Here is an 18,785-nt window from a genome sequence, read left to right as displayed (position 1 = left end):
CGGTCACATGATGCGCGCCATTAATTTCAACATGATCTAACAGGTTTTCGCTAAAGCGTTCATAATCCAAAAGCTCAAATTGGTTTGCCCAAAATTTCGCCAAAAAGCTCCGTAAAGGCGATTGATTTCAGCCTTCGTTAGGTGGGGAAGGGCATGGGCAATCCGTGCCTTAACTTGCCGTCGTATGGGAAGGGCAATCCAACCGATAAATCCAAAGAAATACGCAAATATGATATAGCCCAGGCGTCTTGGTAAAAAACGGGCAACGGCGCTTAAGACGCCAAAGGCCCCTGCAGCAATCTTATCTCGCCTGGTTCCATCCCCCTCGTGATGAATCAAATTTTCTGGATGCAGTTGGCCATCTACAACCCGTTCCTTAAGGTTGGAAAGAATCTTAGCGTCGGGGAGAACAGGGCGTTGCACCATACGTTCTAAGCACCTTTTGCAAAGTGATTGAACCGCCAATCGCGGGCATCGATCAACAGCAGTTTATCGCGCAGCGGACTTGGCACACTTTGCGCGATTTTAATGGCTTCAGCCGCCATAATTTGTGCAGTTATAGCGGCAAGAGGCCCAAGAACGCCTTGTTCAGCGCATGTTTGGTGTGTGTTGGCATGGGGGGGCGTGGGGAAGAGATCGCTAAAGCCGGGTTCACCTGCCATAAATACACTTACCTGTGCATCCATACCGATGACAGAACCAAAGATGATATGGGTGCTCAGAGTTCGTTGCGCGTCGATATTTCGGCGGCTCTGGTCACTATCGGTGCAGTCCAACCAAAGGGGCGCTTTAGACCCTGCAAAGGAAGTCCCAAAAACATCAAGATGCGTCTTGGGGTTTCGGCTGTAGCAAAGCTTTGCCAGGGCTTCTGCTTTATTCTGGCCAATTTGATCCATGGTAAAGGGTTGGCGATGGAGGTTGCTGACATCAACCTGGTCTGGATCAAACAAAGATAAGTGTCCAATACCCGATTGCACGAGGGTGAGCGCGGCATTGGCCCCTAAACCGCCACACCCTATAATGGCTACATGACTGGCGCGTAGGGCCAGTTGCCCCTCAACACCCATTTCCGGCAGAACAAGCTGACGGGCGTATCGTTCAATCTCCTGATCGCTTAATTGATCGATTAAGTCTTCAGATGCCACTCGACCCAAAGCCTCCGCCCCCTCGTTCGGTTGCTTGCAATGATGTGACTTCTTCAAAAGTGACCTGAACAACGGGGGCAATGATAAGCTGGGCAATCCGCATACCGCGATCAAGATTTACGACGTCCTGCCCTAAATTAATCAGCGGGACCTTTATTTCCCCACGATAATCGGCATCAATGGTTCCTGGGGCATTGATGACAGTTAAACCCTGTTTGATTGCCAGGCCAGACCGGGGCCGTACTTGGCCCTCATACCCCTCGGGAATGGCCAGGCAAAATCCCGTGGGGGCAAGGGGGGGCCCGTTCCCCAGGGTGAAGGCACAGGATACCTGCAAGCGGTAGGTCCACCCCCGCGCTGCCAGACGTGGCATAGCAGGGAAGGGGCAGGTCCATTCCATGGGCCAGTCTTTGGAGAGCAATCTTCATTTTGCAAACCGTTTCGTAATTTCCTGAATCAAACGCTGGGCCACATCCATTTCGATTGCAGAGGCCATTCTTCAGGTGCCGTGTCCCCTAAGAACAAAATTTGATTTTGATTGCCACCAAATATTTCAGGACGCGCGCCGACATCGTTGGCAAGCAGCCAATCACATCCCTTTTTCGTCCGTTGGACAGGGCTTTGTTTTTCAGATTGCCCGTCTCTGCGGCAAATCCAATGGTGAGGGTTGGCCGCCTTTCGTGTGCACATAGGGTGCTCAAGATATCGGGTGTGGGGCGGAGGGTAAGGGTTAAATCGCCGCCGTCCTTTTTCATCTTTTCTGTCGCCTTATTGACGGGCTTGTAATCGGCAACGGCAGCGGCGCAGATCAGAATATCGGCCGGGAGTGCCTTTTGGCAGGCATTGAGCATCTCATCCGCGCTTTGAATATCAATTTGATGGACCCCATGGGGGGCTTCTAACTGGGTGGGGCCAGAGATCAGAGTAACCGACGCCCCCGCGTGCCTTAGGGCTGTTGCGATGGCATGGCCCTGCTTGCCGCTGGAATGATTGGACAGATAGCGGACGGGATCAAGCGCCTCAACAGTTGGGCCGCTGGTGATAAGGGCCTTGAGGCCCTTCAGCGGTTTAGGGCCTGTGATTTCAGTAACAAGATTAGCGACATTAGGCAGGCGGCCTGGGCCAAATTCCCCGCAAGCCATGGGACCAACATCCGGGTCTAAAATGCTGTGGCCATCGGCCTTAAGGCTGCAATATTCCGCTGTGTCGCTGGATTAAGCCACATGCGATGGTTCATGGCGGGGGCCAGGGTGGCAGGTTTATCAGATGCCAACAGGATGGCACTCGCCAGATCATTGGATTGCCCTGCGGCAAGGCGTGCCAAAAAATCTGCACTGGCGGGGGCGACCAAAATGGCATCGGCGTTGCGGGATAGACGAATGTGACCCATTTCGCGCTCATCCGTTAAATCCCATAAATCGGAATAAACGGGCTGTTCACTGACGGCGCTTAGTGAAAGCGGGGTAACAAAACGCTTGGCGGCATCTGTTAAAACACATGTCACCTCTACCCCTTGCTCTCGCAAACGGCGGATTAATTCTGGGGTTTTATAGGCGGCGATGCCGCCGGTGACGATCAGCAGTAATTGCATAGCTGGGGCTCTAACATTGCGCGGCTCAAAATGCGACACCGCGTCTAAGGGCGCTATATAGAAATCAGGGTGTGAAGTTCCAAGATCACACCTGTCACCAACCCCAATGACTGGCAGAAAGGAGCCGATCATGTACGAAAGAACCAATTCCCTTACCCGATTTACTGCGTGGACGGCTGCACCGCACCATGGCGGCCTTGTCCGTACTATGGCAGAAATTCAGGCAGAGCAGGAGCGTACACGCCGTGTGCTTGATCAACGCGATAAATTCCGCGCGAAAGACATCTGCTACGTTGCCTAAGGCTTTCCTTATTTTAGGGAAGGTCTAGAAACTGTATTTGAAAGACCTCTGCATGAGAGCTTCTTTTTCGGTATTGATCAAGTTCGGGGCATATTTCCTTTCCTGCGCCCCTTATTGAGGACGCGGATATGGCGTCGCTTTGGTTTATGTGATTGCTGAGGTTTGGGGGTTGAGAGATTTTATTGGCAGCTTTTAAGAGGTTTTGTCCGATGGCAGCCATGGCGAGCAGGGCGTGGATTTTGGCAGTGCCGAAGTAGCGGGCTCTGGCCAGGCCAAACAGGCGCTTCATCGTGCCAAAGCATTGTTCAATGCGCAAGCGACGCTTTGAGATCAGCTTGTTGACGCGTTTCTCTGAGGCCCTCAACGGACGATCTCTTGCCGCTTTGCGCATGATGCCGTCGCGGTGCTTGCCCTTTAGGAAAGCGTGGTTGGCTTTGGTGGCGATGGCCTTATCTGCCAAGATGCACGCGGCGTTGGCATCGCGTGCCATGGTCTCAAACTCGGGACTTTCAGCCCGATTGGCGGGCTTGGTGTGGACGCGGTTCACAAAGCCCTTAAATCCCAACGTGCTTTTGCGACCTTTTTGACCCAACGGGCATCAGGATCGGCGCTGTGAGTAATTGTGGCCTCTGGCTCTACATCTTCAGCTTTGCCCTCTTTACGGTCCTTTGGAGCATCGATAAAGCTGCGAAGGCGCGCGGTGCTCTTAATTAATCGCGGCAATGGGTCGTCTCGTCGGGCACTTGTATACTCAGATCAAGCCCACAAAACATCAGGAAATCCAAGCGAACTTTAAGCGCGCGTTCCAGCTTAGGATCGCTGAGGCCATGCTACAGGCCGATGAGCAAGCACTTGAACAAAACAAGAGGGTCATAGCCCTGAAGCCTCACTCCAGAACGGCCAAGTCCGCGTTTAAGGATTGGCGAAAACTGATCCCATTCTATGAGCGCCTTGACCTTAGAAAGTGTGTCGTCATCCCCAATTCGGGCGAACACATCTTGACTGAACAAATCCATCTTGAGATCCCTGAAAAACGCCACATGGACTTAGCAAAACCCCTAACCTCAGCGAACACTCTAATGAAGCATGCCCTTATGCAGAGGTCTTAGATATGGGCCGCTGGGGGCTTCCCCTGCCACGCGTCTGCATTAACCTATCATATTGGTCTATGAACCGCTGTATTCCAGTCTGCCCCTGTCCATGGGACAAGTCTTCCTCAAGACGATTGAGAAGTGTTTCCATACGGGGATTCGCTAGGGTGGCATGGGCAGGTTCCCACACCTCTAATTGGCGTGACACCCGGCGCCAAACCAGGATGAGTGTTATGCGACCGGCCCCTGAGTGTTCTTGGATTTTATCGGCAAGCAAACGGGATTGACGCGCTTTTGTCAAAGCGGGGGGTGTTACCCAAGCACCAAAAGGGGAAGCGGCCAGTAGAATAAAGAGGAAGCCCATTAAAGCCAAATTTAGGAGTGTACGAGACCACCAATGGTCTATCAAAATCCATAGACCCCATTGCTCCCACAGGGTTTCAAGGCCCCAAAAAGCCGGCTCAAGAATAAAAAAACCGATAAATCCATAAAGTAAGGACAAAATGAGAAGTGTGGGAAAGTGACGTGGTGCCCTTCGCTGAACGACAAAGAGAATCTCAGCGCCCCTATTCAAGGTTTCTATATTCAAAAACAATTTTGGATCGCTCGTTTTCATTTTCCTCAACAGAATAGGGTCTGGTAAAAATGTACGACGACTGAAAACCCAAAAGAGAATGACAAAAGCACAGGCAACAGCCCAAAAAACACAAAAGTGATAAAGAGCCTCTTGCGCGGGGATGCCCAAAGTCCATAAAACGAAAGAAAGATTTTCAGAGTCTAGCTCTGCCGATAAGGCTTCTAATGCCTGAATAAGCGCATTAGCGGCATCCCCCTCAGCAAGAGCCGTGCCCAAGGCCCGCAATTCAGCATCGCCGAGACTTTGCGTGCGGCTTGAAATAGAATTGGCACGGAAAGCTATAGATCGTTGCGGCTCCGTCTGAAGTAAGATGGTCAGGCTCTTTTCGGTCCAAAGGCCTGTTCTTTGCAACTGATCCAACAACACCTTTATATCCTGTTTTGCAGAGGCATTTCGGGGGCTGTTTGCAACACCAGAGATATGTCTAAATCACAACAAACCTTCAGCTGATCTAACTGTTGCAAAAGCCTATCACGTTCTGGTTCACTCAATTGCCCACTGGTATCAAATAAGGGATAGCCACCAGCGATTAGGGCCTCCCGCTCTGCAAGGACTATAGGGGATAGATCAGATTCCTGAGAATGCGCAAGAACATGGCCCGATAAACAGGCTAAAACCAAAACAGCTTTTAAGATTATTAATCCAGAAAATCTCTTTACTGCGGCATGCTCTAAGGTGAGTAGTTTGTAATTTCTCATATAAAGGACTGCTCAACCCCTTTTCAGAGTGTTAATAAAGCCAATAATATAGGTGGGCCTCGTTTTTTTGAGTACGGTTTATTCGATTTTATGATATGTATCAATTGAAAGAAGAAGCGCTTTAATGACGCCCCCCCCTGATCGCCACGGACAGGTTCTCTCACCCGTTGTCCATAGTCTAAGAAGAGATGAGACTGGCACCAGATTGGTTCCGTTACGGATACTGGTGGCTTTGGGTTGGAGCCTCATGGCCGGTCAAGCTGCAGCCATTTTAATGCTTTTCTTCCGTTCTGGGCTGCATCCTAAACTTGGACTTTCTTTTACCACTCTTATCGGGTTCTTCTTTCTCAATGGATTCATCCAGAGATTGTGGCGGGCGGATAAAGCAGATCGATCTTGGGTTACCAATTCTGAAGCGGGTCGTTTGCTGGCCTTGTTTATGATTCAATTAGCTATCTTCTTTGTTTTTTCTGGCGGCATCTTAAATCCTTTTGTGATCCTCTTACTTGCCCCCATAACCGTAAGTGCAACGGCATTGTCCACGCGCCTAACCGCTGCGTTGGTTTTGCTAGCCATTGTTTTATTAGCCATACTAACCTTGGTTTACGTTGACCTGCCGTGGCGCAATCGAACAGGGGCCATTGGTTCACTAATCCTCCCCCTTGACTATCGTGCCGCCACATGGACAGCTCTTGTAATCTCTCTCGTTTTTTTGACCCTGTTTATTTCTTGGCAAGCTAATCTGGCGCGCCGTACAGCGCGCGCGCTGGATAGCGCTCGCCAGGCATTGGATCACGAACGCACACTGACCCATGTTGGCGGGCTGGCCGCCGCCGCCGCGCATGAACTTGGAACACCTCTAGCAACAATTGCCATCACCGCCCAGGAGATAGCCGATATTTTGGCAGAAACTGACGCCAGTTCAGACCTGATCGAAGATGCCCAGTTGTTAGTTGAAGAAACGTCCCGGTGTCGTGAAATTATTGCCAAGCTCGCCTCCCCTAAGGGGGAAGAGAGGGACGATCACGAAACTTATTTGCGTGTTGATCTTGGTGAGATTCTAAGTCGACTTGCAGATAAATATGCCGAACGCGGCATCACTCTTACGATTGAAAAGGAGGGCAGTGAGCATGTCCCAGAGCCCCACCCCTCACAGCAACCAGAATTAATCCAGGGCTTGGGCAATATTCTACAAAACGCATTTCAATTTGCCCAAACCACCGTATTGGCCAAAATTACGTGGACAGAGAAAGAACTTTCTCTGTCCATTATTGATGACGGACCGGGATATTCGCAGCTGGTACTTGAGCGCCTTGGACAACCCTATAATCGTGGTGGGGGCAGTGGTCGTCCGTCTATGGGACTAGGGCTTTTCATCGCCATATCTCTCTTGCGTCATGCAGGCGCAAAGGTACACTTTCGCAACCGAATGGACGGATTGCGTGGTGCAGAGGTTTCCTTGACGTGGGGTCTGCCTATATAAACGCCATGGACACGCAAATTCCCGGCTTCGCAAGTGGCCGCACCCTACTAATTGTCGATGATGATATTCGGTTTGCTGATCGCTTAGGTCGAGCCATGGAACGGCGCGGTTATGAGGTAACGGTTGCCCATTCTGTGAATGAAGGTAAAAGTGTAGGACTCGCAGCCCCGCCGGCTTATGCTGTTATCGACTTAAGATTAGAAGATGGTAGCGGACTGGAAATTGTCGAAGCGCTTACCAAGATTAGTCGCGAAACCCGAATGATTGTTCTGACAGGATATGGGAATATTGCCACTGCTGTTTCCGCCGTAAAACTTGGCGCAGCAGACTACCTGCCCAAACCTGCCGATCTGGATGCGATTGAAGACGCCTTAACAGCAAATGACCAATTACTACCGCCGCCGCCTGAATTTCCTATGACAGCTGATCGGGTTCGCTGGGAGCATATTCTGCGTATTTATGAGCAGTGTGAACACAATGTTTCAGAAACAGCACGCCGATTACGTATGCACCGGCGAACACTCCAACGCATTCTCAATAAGTATGCACCACGAGCCTAGGGTCAGGATCTATTAATTTATGGCCTTGTGTTTGAAAATCATTGGCAGATGCAAGGAAAATAAGGGTTTGCTATGTCTTTATAGGAAATGCTTATTTATTTTGCCACGTCGGCGTTTGTATAGAGCGGCTTTTGCTTGACGCGCCCTATACCTTTCGGAAGATAAGCGTCGCGTTGGTTCCGCCAAAACCAAAAGAGTTGGAGAGAATGTGGGTTAAGGGCCCTTCCCGATTCTCTTGAACAATATCAAAGGCCTGCGCTTCTTCATCAAGGTTCTTGATATGGGCAGAGGCAACGATGGTGTCATTGGCCATCATAAGAAGGCAATATGACGCCTCATTCGATCCTGCGGCACCTAAGGCATGTCCTGATAAAGACTTGGTCGAAGAAATAGCGGGCACGTTTTCTGCGCCACCAAAGACCTCTGCTAAGGCTGACAGCTCCCGCGTGTCACCAACGGGTGTTGAGGTGCCGTGGGTGTTGATATAATCAATTTTTGGATTGCCAGCCTGTTCCAATGCCATTTGCATGCAGCGAACGGCGCCTTCACCAGAGGGGGCAACCATATCATATCCATCCGCCGATGCGCCGTAACCGACAATTTCGGCTAGAATTGTTGCGCCGCGGGCCTCAGCCACTTCGAGAGCTTCAAGAACTAAAATTGATCCCCCGCCAGAGATGACAAATCCATCACGGCCCGCATCATAGGCTCTAGAAGCCGAAGTAGGATCATCATTTCGGCCCGCTGACATGGCCCCCATAGCGTCAAAAGCGACAGCCATCGTCCAATCCACCTCTTCAGCGCCCCCGGCTAAGGCACGATCTGCCTTACCCAGTTGGATTAACTCCATCGCATTGCCAATACAATGCGCAGATGTCGAGCAGGCGGATGAAATGCTATAGGACGGTCCCCGGGTTTTCAGAAGTGTTGATAGAACGGCGGAGGAACCAGAACTCATAATTTTTGGTACAAGGGTTGGGCCAACCTTTCGTGCGCCACGATCACGAACCGTATCAGCTATATCAACTTGAATAGCCGTAGAGGGGCCACCAGAACCAACGATCAGAGCTGTCTTTGGTGATTGCACTTCTTCATCGCTTAATCCAGCAGACTCAATGGCTTCGAGGGCAGCTAAATAAGCCAGCCCAGATGTTTCCCCCATGAACCGCTGGGTTTTTCGATCCAAGACGTCTAAGGCTATTACCTTAGGCCGGGCAGAAATTTGGCAGCGCATGCCCCGCTCTGCAAAGCTCTCATCCGCTGCAATTCCGGATGTTCCAGACTTAAGGGAGGCCCAAACCTCTTGCTGATTCCCGCCCAAAGACGAGATGAGGCCAAATCCCGTAACAACAACGCGACGCAACCCAGCGGTAGATGTCATTGATCCATTGCCTCCAGAGATTCTTGATTGAACAGGCCTACGCGTAGACCCCGGCAATCATAAACCAACCGTTTATCGACATAAACCAGGCCATCCGCAAATGCGATAGAGGCAGAAGAGATTTTCGAGCGCTTGATAGAAATATTATATGTCACTTTTGATGCCTTAGGACGAACCTGGCCTGTAAACTTGATTTCACCTGCACCAAGAGCGCGCCCCTTACCCTCACCACCACGCCAGCCAAGATAAAACCCAACCAACTGCCATAGGGCATCAACACCAAGACATCCAGGCATGACTGCATCGCCCTGAAAATGACAGGGAAAGAACCATAGATCTTGATGGATATCGAGTTCTGCAACAACTTCCCCCTTATTGTAAGACCCGCCTCTCTCCGAAATGTGAATGATTCGGTCAAACATGAGCATAGGTGGAGACGGAAGCTGGGGGCCCTTAGGGCCAAACAGCTCTCCCCGTCCCGCAGCTAAGAGGTCTTCGTGGGTGAATGAATTTGCTTGGACCACTGAGTATCCTTCTCGTCACGTTTGAAACTCTGCACATAAGCATGCCTAAGGTTAAGTGCAACAAAGGCCTGTGAGCAAAGAAAAGGGGGCTGAAGCCCCCAATATAATCAACAATATGATGGATCTGAATTTAGGCGGATAAGGCCTTTACACGTGCATTCATGCGGGAAATCGTGCGGGTGGCTGTATTTTTCTTAAACACACCGCGCGACACACCACGCATTAATTCGGATTGAGCAACGCGGAATGCCTCTGAAGCTGCTACTTGATCGCCTGAGTTAACAGCTGCGTCGACTTTTTTCAAAAATGTACGAACGCGCGAGCGACGGGCTGCGTTAATACGGGCACGTGTTGCATTCGTACGAATGCGTTTTTTTGCTTGGGGAGAGTTTGCCATGTGACTCGCCTAACCTTCCAATAAATCTTTAAGAGTGCGCGCCCTTAGAGGTAGAGGGTTCTAAGGTCAAGAAGGGCTATACAAAACCTAAAGCTATTATTTTGCATGGGGGCCCCCTATTTTGTTTAACTTGAGTACACTATCTAAAGGAAATTCATATAATCGCCATAACCCTTAGCCTCCATATCGGATGCTGGAATGAACTTAAGGGCCGCCCCGTTCATACAATATCGTAGCCCCCCCTTATCGCGGGGTCCATCATTGAATACATGGCCAAGGTGGTTGTCGGCAACCGCTGAACGTACCTCTGTTCTCAGGCTAAAAAGCGAACGGTCTTCGTGTAAAGTCAGTGAGCTTGATGAAATAGGCTGGGTAAAGGAGGGCCAACCTGTTCTGGAATCGTATTTATCACGAGAGGAAAACAGGGGCTCTCCAGAGAGAATATCAACGTAAATGCCGTCCTCATAAAATTTATCATAGGGGCTGGTCCCAGCACGTTCTGTACCGTCCTCTTGTGTAACACGAAATGCCAAAGGGGTTAGCGCCTTACGTAAGGTATCGGCGCCTGGTTTCACATAACCAATCCAAAAGGGTTCGTCAGAAACCAATCCGTCTGGGCTAATTTGACTATCTTGGGCAGCTAAAGTGTCGTCTGATTCTGCCAAATTTGACTGACCTGAAACACTTGAGATTGCAAAGGTAGAAGCCCCTGCAAGGGCTAAAAAAAGAAAGGGCACAGTAAATTTTTTCATACTCTCTATATAGGGAGCAGCAAGATCAATAAAAACTCGCGGTGACTAACGTTTCTGTGATTGTGGCTGTGAGTAGGCTTTGCCTTACTTAGCCACCAAAACCATTGCGGCCCTAAGTAAGCGATCATGCATTAAATAGCCGGGTGCAACAACCTCTACGACTGTCCCAGGGGCAGCATCTGTTCCCTCAACATGCTGAAGCGCCTGATGGAGGTTGGGATCAAAATCTTCACCTGCTGGGTTGATTTGCTGGACCCCAAATTTTTCAAAAGCCTTAACCAGCTCCTTTTCCGTCATTTCAACACCAACATGCAAGTTCTTTAGTGTATCATCGCCTTCCAATTGATTGGGCGTAATGGCAACACGCGCACGGCCTAAATGATCTAGGGCGGTCAATAGTTCTTTCGCTAAGGGCTCAACGGCAAATTTCCGGGCGGCTTCAAGATCCCGGCGGGTTCGATTACGGGTATTTTCAGCATCTGCTAGAGCGCGCAGCACATTATCATTTGCCTTTGCAAGTTCCGCTTCTAACTCCGCAATCCGGTCTTCTGCCTTTGGCTCTGACATGTCTTCATCTGCCATTTCTGGCGCTAACGGGTTCTGCTCTTCTTGAGTATTGGGCGTAAGGGGATTTGTATCTTGGTCGCTCATGGCTCTTCTTATTTTTTGAACTACGGGGCCTATCTGGGTATTAATTTTAAGAACGCAAGGTCCGATCCATTAGACGCTCAATGACTTTTGCGGTATAATCAACCATCGGAACGATGCGCCCGTAGTTCATGTGGGTTGGGCCGATAACCCCAACAGCGCCGACAAGAGATTTGTCCCCTGCCGCATAGGGGCTCAACACCAAAGAAAACCCAGACATGCCAAACAAATCTGATTGTGACCCTAAATAGACCTGCACGCCTGTCGCTTGATCGGCTTCACTCAACAACTTTTCCATGGTCTCCGTCGTTTCCAGAGCATCAAGGAGAGATTGCAGCCGCGCCAAATCCTCCTGCGCTTTCATGTCATTTAATAAATGGGACTGACCGCGGACAATAAAAACCAGTTCCTCCTGATCTTTGGCCATTTGAGCCAATCCTTGATCTACCAGAAGGGTGGAAAGAGCCTCCGCATCATTTCGTTGTTTCACCAATTTTTCTTTCAAACCTGAAAGCCCTTGCGCCAACGTTTTACCGGCGAGTTCTTGGCTCAAAAAATTCGATGCGATTTTAAGTTGGCCCGAACTTATGCCCTCCGGCAGATTGAGCAATCGATTTTCTACTTTGCCCTTCTCATCCACCAATACGATCAGTGCCTGCATTGTATTGAGGGGGACAAACTCAATTTGCCGCAATCGTGCTTGGGCCTTAGGGGCAACAACCAAACCTGTAAGACTTGAAAGCCCGGATAGGGCAGTGCCTGCTTCTTCCAAAACCTGATTAAAGGGACGATCGAGACCCTTGGCCTGAGCCTCTAGGCTGGCCCGTTCATCAGACGTTAAATTGCCATGCTCTAGCAAACCAGAAACAAATAACCTTAAACCCGCCTCCGTTGGCAATCGACCTGCACTGGTATGGGGCGCATATAGTAGGCCACTATCCTCTAAATCTGCCATGACATTTCGAATCGACGCAGGGGACAAGCCCAGATCCTCTGATTTTGAGAGGGTCCGTGACCCGACGGGGGCGCCGGTTTCCAGATATGATTCGACTAAATGCCCTAAGATTAAGCGCGCACGGTCAGTTAAGGATTGCATTTCCATGGAAAATTGGACCTAGGGGTGAGCAATCTAACCGTCAACCAAAGGTATTTCCCCATGTCTTTGCGCCCCTCGGGCCGTGCCGCCGATGAACTCCGCCCCACACAATTTGATTTCACAATTTCAAAGTGGGCTGAGGGAGCCTGCCTTATCTCCACTGGCGACACGCGTGTTTTAGTAACCGCAAGTGTTGAGGAGGGCGTCCCCCCCTTTATGAAGGGATCTGGTCGCGGCTGGTTAACCGCCGAATATGGGATGCTGCCCCGCGCCACAGATACGCGCGGCAATCGTGAGGCTGCTAAGGGTAAGCAATCTGGCCGAACGCAAGAAATTCAACGCCTTATTGGGCGATCTTTGCGCGCCGCCGTTGACTTAAGCCTGTTAGGGGAACGCCAGATTAAGATTGATTGTGATGTTATCCAGGCTGATGGTGGTACTCGTACCGCCTCAATCGTTGGGGCTTCCGTTGCCGTGCGCCAGGCCCTGGATCATCTCATCAAGCTCGAAATTCTAAAGGGTGATCCCATGCCCGAGCATGTGCTGGCTGTCTCTTGTGGCCTTTATCAAGGGGTGCCTGTTTTGGACCTTGACTATGCAGAGGATTCCAATGCGGGTGCAGATACAAACTTTGTTATGACCGCCAGTGGTGGATTGATTGAGGTCCAAGGCACGGCAGAAGACAAACCTTTTCCCCGGAATGAGTTTCTCGCAATGTTGGATTTGGCCGAGAAAGGCTGCCGTGACCTAAATACACGCGTGCTTAAGGCTCTCGCAAATTTCTAACAATCATCTTGTCTTGTTACCATTTCCGCCTTAGGGGCGAACGTAACAGAGAGGTGGCCGAGTGGCTGAAGGCGCTCCCCTGCTAAGGGAGTAGGCGTGGAAACATGCCTCGTGGGTTCGAATCCCATCCTCTCTGCCATTTTGAGACAAAAGTGAAGCCAGGCAACGACTTAAGCCGCCTGATTTTCGTGAGCAATCCCTAACTGTAGCACAAAATGTAGCACATTTTGCTTTCCTGAGCCGTATTTTTCAGTGTCCGAAATGGCTTTTCTGGTATTTTAAACCTGGTCCATGAGGACCCAGTTTAGACGCCTCGTGCAACGGGGCGGCATATTTTATTTCAGACGACGCACACCCAAAGCCTATGAGGCTATCTTTCCAACGGGTGCGGTTGTAGTCTCCTTAAGAACCCGTGATCCAACGCTTGCTTTGGTGCGTCATGCGGGGGTCAATCAAGCTGTGGAGTGCCTGTTTGCCATGATTGATGACAACGGAGATTTAAACGCCAAAGCCCTGAAAGCATACTTTCAGGAATGGCTGAGGGATGCCCTGGGGCTGAATGGGTCGGTGCCGACCCCGGCTAATCCCGATGATTCTCAGGAGAACTTGAGCGAGATTTTAAAAAACGAAGACGGCGAACTCCATGGTGTTGGCTTCACCCAAGTTCATTCCCTTCCTGTTTTTGAGCCGTATCGTGACCTCATCACGCATCGCCACTATGAATCTCTTGGTTTGGGCTTTGTGCAAACCCAAATGGAAATTAACCGTCAGCGGGAGCACATGGCAATCCATGGAACGCCAGCCCCCACAACATCACCCATGTTCGCCGATATGCCAGAATTGGCAAGGATTGCCACTGGGGCGGATACAGCGTCACTGACACCTAACTCATCTGCAAATGTGCAAGCCATTGCCCAGGCGAACGCAGGGCCGATCTATACGCTCAAGCAGGTTTATGACGCTTTCAAAGATGAAGAAGGAAGCGGCTGGGAGCGGCGCAAATACAAATTCGATACCGCGTATCGAATTTTGGCTGAGCTTTATGGAGAAGATGCCGACATCAAGAGCATCGGCGATGAGCAAATGCGGCAGACGAAAGCACTGGTCCTTCGTTTGCCTGTAAAGGGCTCGACGGAGAAAAAATATCGTGACTTAACTTTGCGCCAACAAGCTGACTTGGCGCAACGAGATGGGGATAAGCTCTTATCGTGGAAAACACGAAAGGATCGTATTTCTCACATGTCGAACTGGTTCAGTTGGGCAAAGAATAACAGGTATGTCAATGACAACCCATTTTATGGGGTGACCATAAAACGTGACAAGAATGATGAGACATCGAGAGAGCCCTTTGGCGAAAATGAACTTGCCGTAATATTCGGAAGCCCCCTCTACACAGGCATGAAGATAAAAAATAAACGAACGGAGCCTGGTTCGCTGATTTTAAGAAACATTGATTACTGGGTTCCCCTAATCTCAGTTTACCACGGGATGCGGCTTGAGGAATGTTGTCAACTTCGCGTTAAGCATATCACCAAAAGCGAAGATATCTGGGTATTTGACTTAAGAACTGACAAGACCCTGCGAATTAAATCGGAGGCTGGGCGACGGCAAGTACCGCTTCATCGTACTTTCCTGGCTGAATGGGGCTTTGAGGCTTGGTTTACGGGACGCAAGCGCTCCAAGAACAAAGACGACTTGTTATTTGATGACGCAAAACTGGGAGCAGATGGCCGTTACGGGTCGCCGTATGGAAAGCGCTTTGGCGAAGACTTACAACGGCTGGGCCTAAAGAGCAAAGAATTGACGTTTCATTCCTTGAGACACACCGCAATCGACGCCATGCGAGATGCTGGACTTGAGAAGTCAATCTGCCAAGCTCTTGTCGGGCATGAAAGCAAGGATGTTCATGACAGCTATGGGCGCGGCTACTCAGTGGCGACCCTTAAGCAAGAAATAGACAAAATCAGCTATGATTTTGAACCTCCTAAACGCTGACTGCCATTGCTTTTTCTGCAAGCCCGCGTAAGGTGCGTAAGGTAAAGTGAATATTTCTGACTATTTCTATGCCCTCTAAAACCCAAGATGAATTTGGCCTTTTCGCTGATGCCCTAGATCGCCACTTAGACGTTCCCACAACCGAGCCGCTTATCACGGGCGCGATGAAAACCTTTGATGGGTTCTCGAAGTTGAGTAGCGCCTCCATTGAAAAGGCGGTTCTCGAAGAACTTGCTAAGGACGCCGCCGCCCATCAAAAATCTCCGCCAAAGAGCATTCGCCGTTATTTGCTAGACCTCCACGTCTATACATGGCTTAAGGGTTCACCTGAGTTATCAAACCGCATTGTTTTCAATCAAATGAGACAAGAGGTTCAATACTATAACCGCGACGACGGCGAAGACCCCAGAGATTGGCAAGCAGAGGATGACTATGATATTTTGCTAGGCGTTCAGGGTGACGGCATCAATGCCTCGGATAAAAATATCCGCCTAGCCGTAAATCGCATAGCGCAGTTCAATAAGTTTGACCCCGTCATGGAATGGTTAGGCCCCTTGCAATGGGATGGGACGCCTCGATTAGACAACCTTATTCCTTACTATTTCAACTGCGACGATACCGTCTATGCCAGAGCCATAGGCCGTATGTTTTTAATATCTGCGGTTGCGCGCCAGTATGAGCCAGGGTGTCAGGTTGACCACATGCTCATATTGGAAGGACGCCAGGGACTTTATAAAACCAGAGGGCTGGAAGCGCTTTTCGGCAAAGACTACATCAATGATAACTTAGAAACCGTTACTGGGATAAATGCCTCTCTTGGGTTGCGGGGCTATATGGCCGTCAACTTCGATGAACTTGGTGCGCTTTCGCCTAAAGGAATGCGTAACGTCAAAAAATTCATCACGCAGGAGAGCCAAAAGTACATTAAGAAATTTGAAAACCGAGGCACAACCGAACACCGTCGTTGCGTCTTTGTCGGCACCACAAATGACAGCGAGTATAGTTTTGATGATGAGAACAGGCGCTACTGGTCTACAGAAGTCCGCGGCAAGATAGACAAAAGCAAAATTGAGGCCGACCGCGATCAGATTTGGGCTGAGGCTGTTCAGGCTTACAAAGCAGGCGAACAGTGGTGGCCGACGGATGATATTGTGCCTGTCATTGAATTCGAGCAAAGAAAACGCCAGCCCGACGACCCCGTATTGGACCGATTGCACGAGTTTGTATGGCTCCACGACAAAACAACGATCAACGACATATGTGGGCATGTGTATGGGAGCCGCTCTGCGGCCAATCGGGGCAAAGCCGCCAACTTGGGTAAGAAATTGTCAAAGTTGGGTTTCAAGAAAACGCGCCATTCAGGGTCGCTACAGTATTGGCACCGTCCTAGTCCCATACCCGCTAAGTACCATTTGCTTATCGCGGCCTCAATTGATTCAAGACGTATTCAGGAGGTCAAGGAAAGTTACGAAACATCAGCGCGCTACATAGAGCCTTTCGACCCTTCTTGCTCTAGCCAGGAATTGTACACGATTTACCATGACAATAAGGACGCCATTCGCACCCAAAGTTCTGACTTTGACCGAGTCAAAAGCTATGCCGCGTCCTCATACAATGAAGAAGATGCGGTTGATCGAAAGGCCATAATCCGGACAGTCGACAATTATTATTTTCGTCGACTGCTCGGATTAGTTCAGCTAGATTTACCTTCCAGTTTTTCTGTTGATCCAAATGGCGCGGTATCTGAATCTGCTGAATTTTTCGGAACTGCCACTGCTACTTCTCTAGATGAACTTTTCATTCACCATGACGACGTGCCGACGACAGAAACTGTCTTTCGGAAATCTCAAAAGGACCCCCTAAATCAAAAACTCACGCCTCAGGAAGTTGATGAGCAATTGGAAAACGAGCGGCGCAGGTTAAACCAACTGGCCCATCTTCGGTCTATGGACGCCACTTTGAATAGTGGAGACGCCCCACTGCTCACGGAAACCGATTTTGACTGGAAGCGCCATAAGGAATTGGCCCGTCTCAAGCGCCAAAATGATAAGAAAAAACGTGAAGACGGGAAATGGTCAAAGACTGATCAGCAGCCCGATCACGAGGAAGTCAGAAATTATTTTGAATCACTCATGTCTGAGGACTGACATGGTGTTTCCTCCAGGACTTGCCGATTTACCCTAACACCCCCCATTTTATACATTGTTCTGACCAATAATTCTGCGGCCCATCATGGGTTGCCTCATATGGGACCTTGTTTGGCGGCTGGTGTCGCCCCTAAAGATGGGTTGGAAAGCTGTGATGGCTTTGCAGGCCTGGGTGTTAGGTGTCCCCATGAAAGCTGACTTGGGATGGAGCCGTGAACCGCATGGTCAAACCGTCCCAAAAGATTGGCACCAGCCGATCATCGAAGTGGAGCCAGCCCTCATGGATTTATTGTGACCTCCACAGGATGACGGCCCTGCCAAACGGCAACCGTCACTGGACCAGATGTCGTTCTAAAGGCCCTGGACCCCAGCCCCGTTGGTTAAGCAGCACGTCAAAGGAGATCGGCCAACCCCCCTTCCTTCAAACGAAGTTGTGCTTTTAGAATGCTTCAAAGTCGTTACGGCTTCGAAGACCTTACCTCTTGGAAGGGTAAGTGTTTTCAAAATCTGGGAAACCTCTGTGGAAATCCTTAAAGGTAAATCACCTGTAGAAAATCCTTTAAAATCCTACAGATTCCTTCCTTATAATTTTTAGAAAATCTTATTAGAAATTTCAAAAAAGGTAACTACTCCAGCTACATCATGACATCTTAACATGAGCGGGTTTCCGCTAGGGTTACAGGATCAAACCTTCTGCTCCAGGTTTGGTGGGTCAGTAATCAGGAAATCATTCTGAAAAATCAAGATCAATCAGGTCAAATCCCAAATCTAAACTGACAAAGAATCGCTCTAAGTTCAACTCCACACCTGGAGCCAATAGGTCTACAGGTCGCCCAATTCTTAATCCTCCAAATTTGAGCCTTTCCTTGCCTCATACTGCTCCCAGACATGCATCCGCCCATTTTGTCTAGCGTCAGCAAGCCAGAGTTTCTTGCGAATGCCTGGAACCTCCATGTCACTGTATGCACCGCCCGAATACTTGGGCCAATCAATCGCCAATCCCATCTTCACCATTTCCGCCGATAGATCGCTACCGTCTGGCAATCGACATTTGGCGACTGTTCGCCCGTAATGATCTTCATCAACAACCGTCGCCTCAATCTGTTGGCCTTTGCACAGATTTAAGAGGGCATATTTTGCATTGCGCCCATAGGGGTGATTCATCTCAGGCGCATCAATGCCGAACAATCGGATTTCTGTGTTTCTGATACGGATGCTGTCACCGTCGATCACATAGGCCCTTCCCGTAATTCTATGCTCTCTTGGCGTAGGGGCTGGTACTCTGACACTGCCCATTGGTCGAGACCCGGGCCTAGACCTCCTTGTTTGGGGTGAGTCAGTCCCACTTTGGTCAGAACCGAGCGACCTAGCCAACACAACGCAGATGACCACGAAAACGAGAAAGAGGAACAAAGCTCCCATCTATCCAATCCTAGCCTAGTTGGCGCTCATTTTCCAGTGTCCGCCTACGGTGGGCCTGTGTAACCCTGGAGAGTTTACCCACCTCAGGAGCTTTTCAGCATGGCCCACGATCCCGACTACGCCACCAAAAT

At 49.9% G+C, this 18,785-nt stretch overlaps 1 protein-coding gene and 1 non-coding gene across 2 annotated transcripts; one reads left to right on the top strand and one right to left on the bottom strand.

Annotated features, from left to right (window-relative positions):
• The first annotated feature begins 13,137 nt into the window (after positions 1-13,137).
• On the top strand, positions 13,138-13,226 carry trnas-gcu (transfer RNA serine (anticodon GCU)). The gene has a single exon. It is a non-coding gene; the product is annotated as a tRNA-Ser (tRNA).
• A 4,846-nt stretch (positions 13,227-18,072) lies between these two features.
• LOC148344885 (uncharacterized) lies at positions 18,073-18,528 on the bottom strand. The gene has a single exon (XM_088325922.1). It carries the CDS (start codon positions 18,526-18,528, stop codon positions 18,073-18,075), a length of 456 nt encoding a protein of 151 aa, XP_088182048.1.
• Between the last annotated feature and the right edge of the window lie 257 nt (positions 18,529-18,785).

The sequence above is a fragment of the Urocampus carinirostris genome, unplaced genomic scaffold (genome assembly GCF_059441175.1).
Source record: "Urocampus carinirostris isolate Australia breed hairy pipefish unplaced genomic scaffold, RoL_Ucar_1.0 HiC_scaffold_208, whole genome shotgun sequence".
NCBI classification, from domain to species: Eukaryota; Metazoa; Chordata; class Actinopteri; order Syngnathiformes; family Syngnathidae; genus Urocampus; species Urocampus carinirostris.
This window is presented reverse-complemented; position numbering and strand designations above follow the sequence as displayed.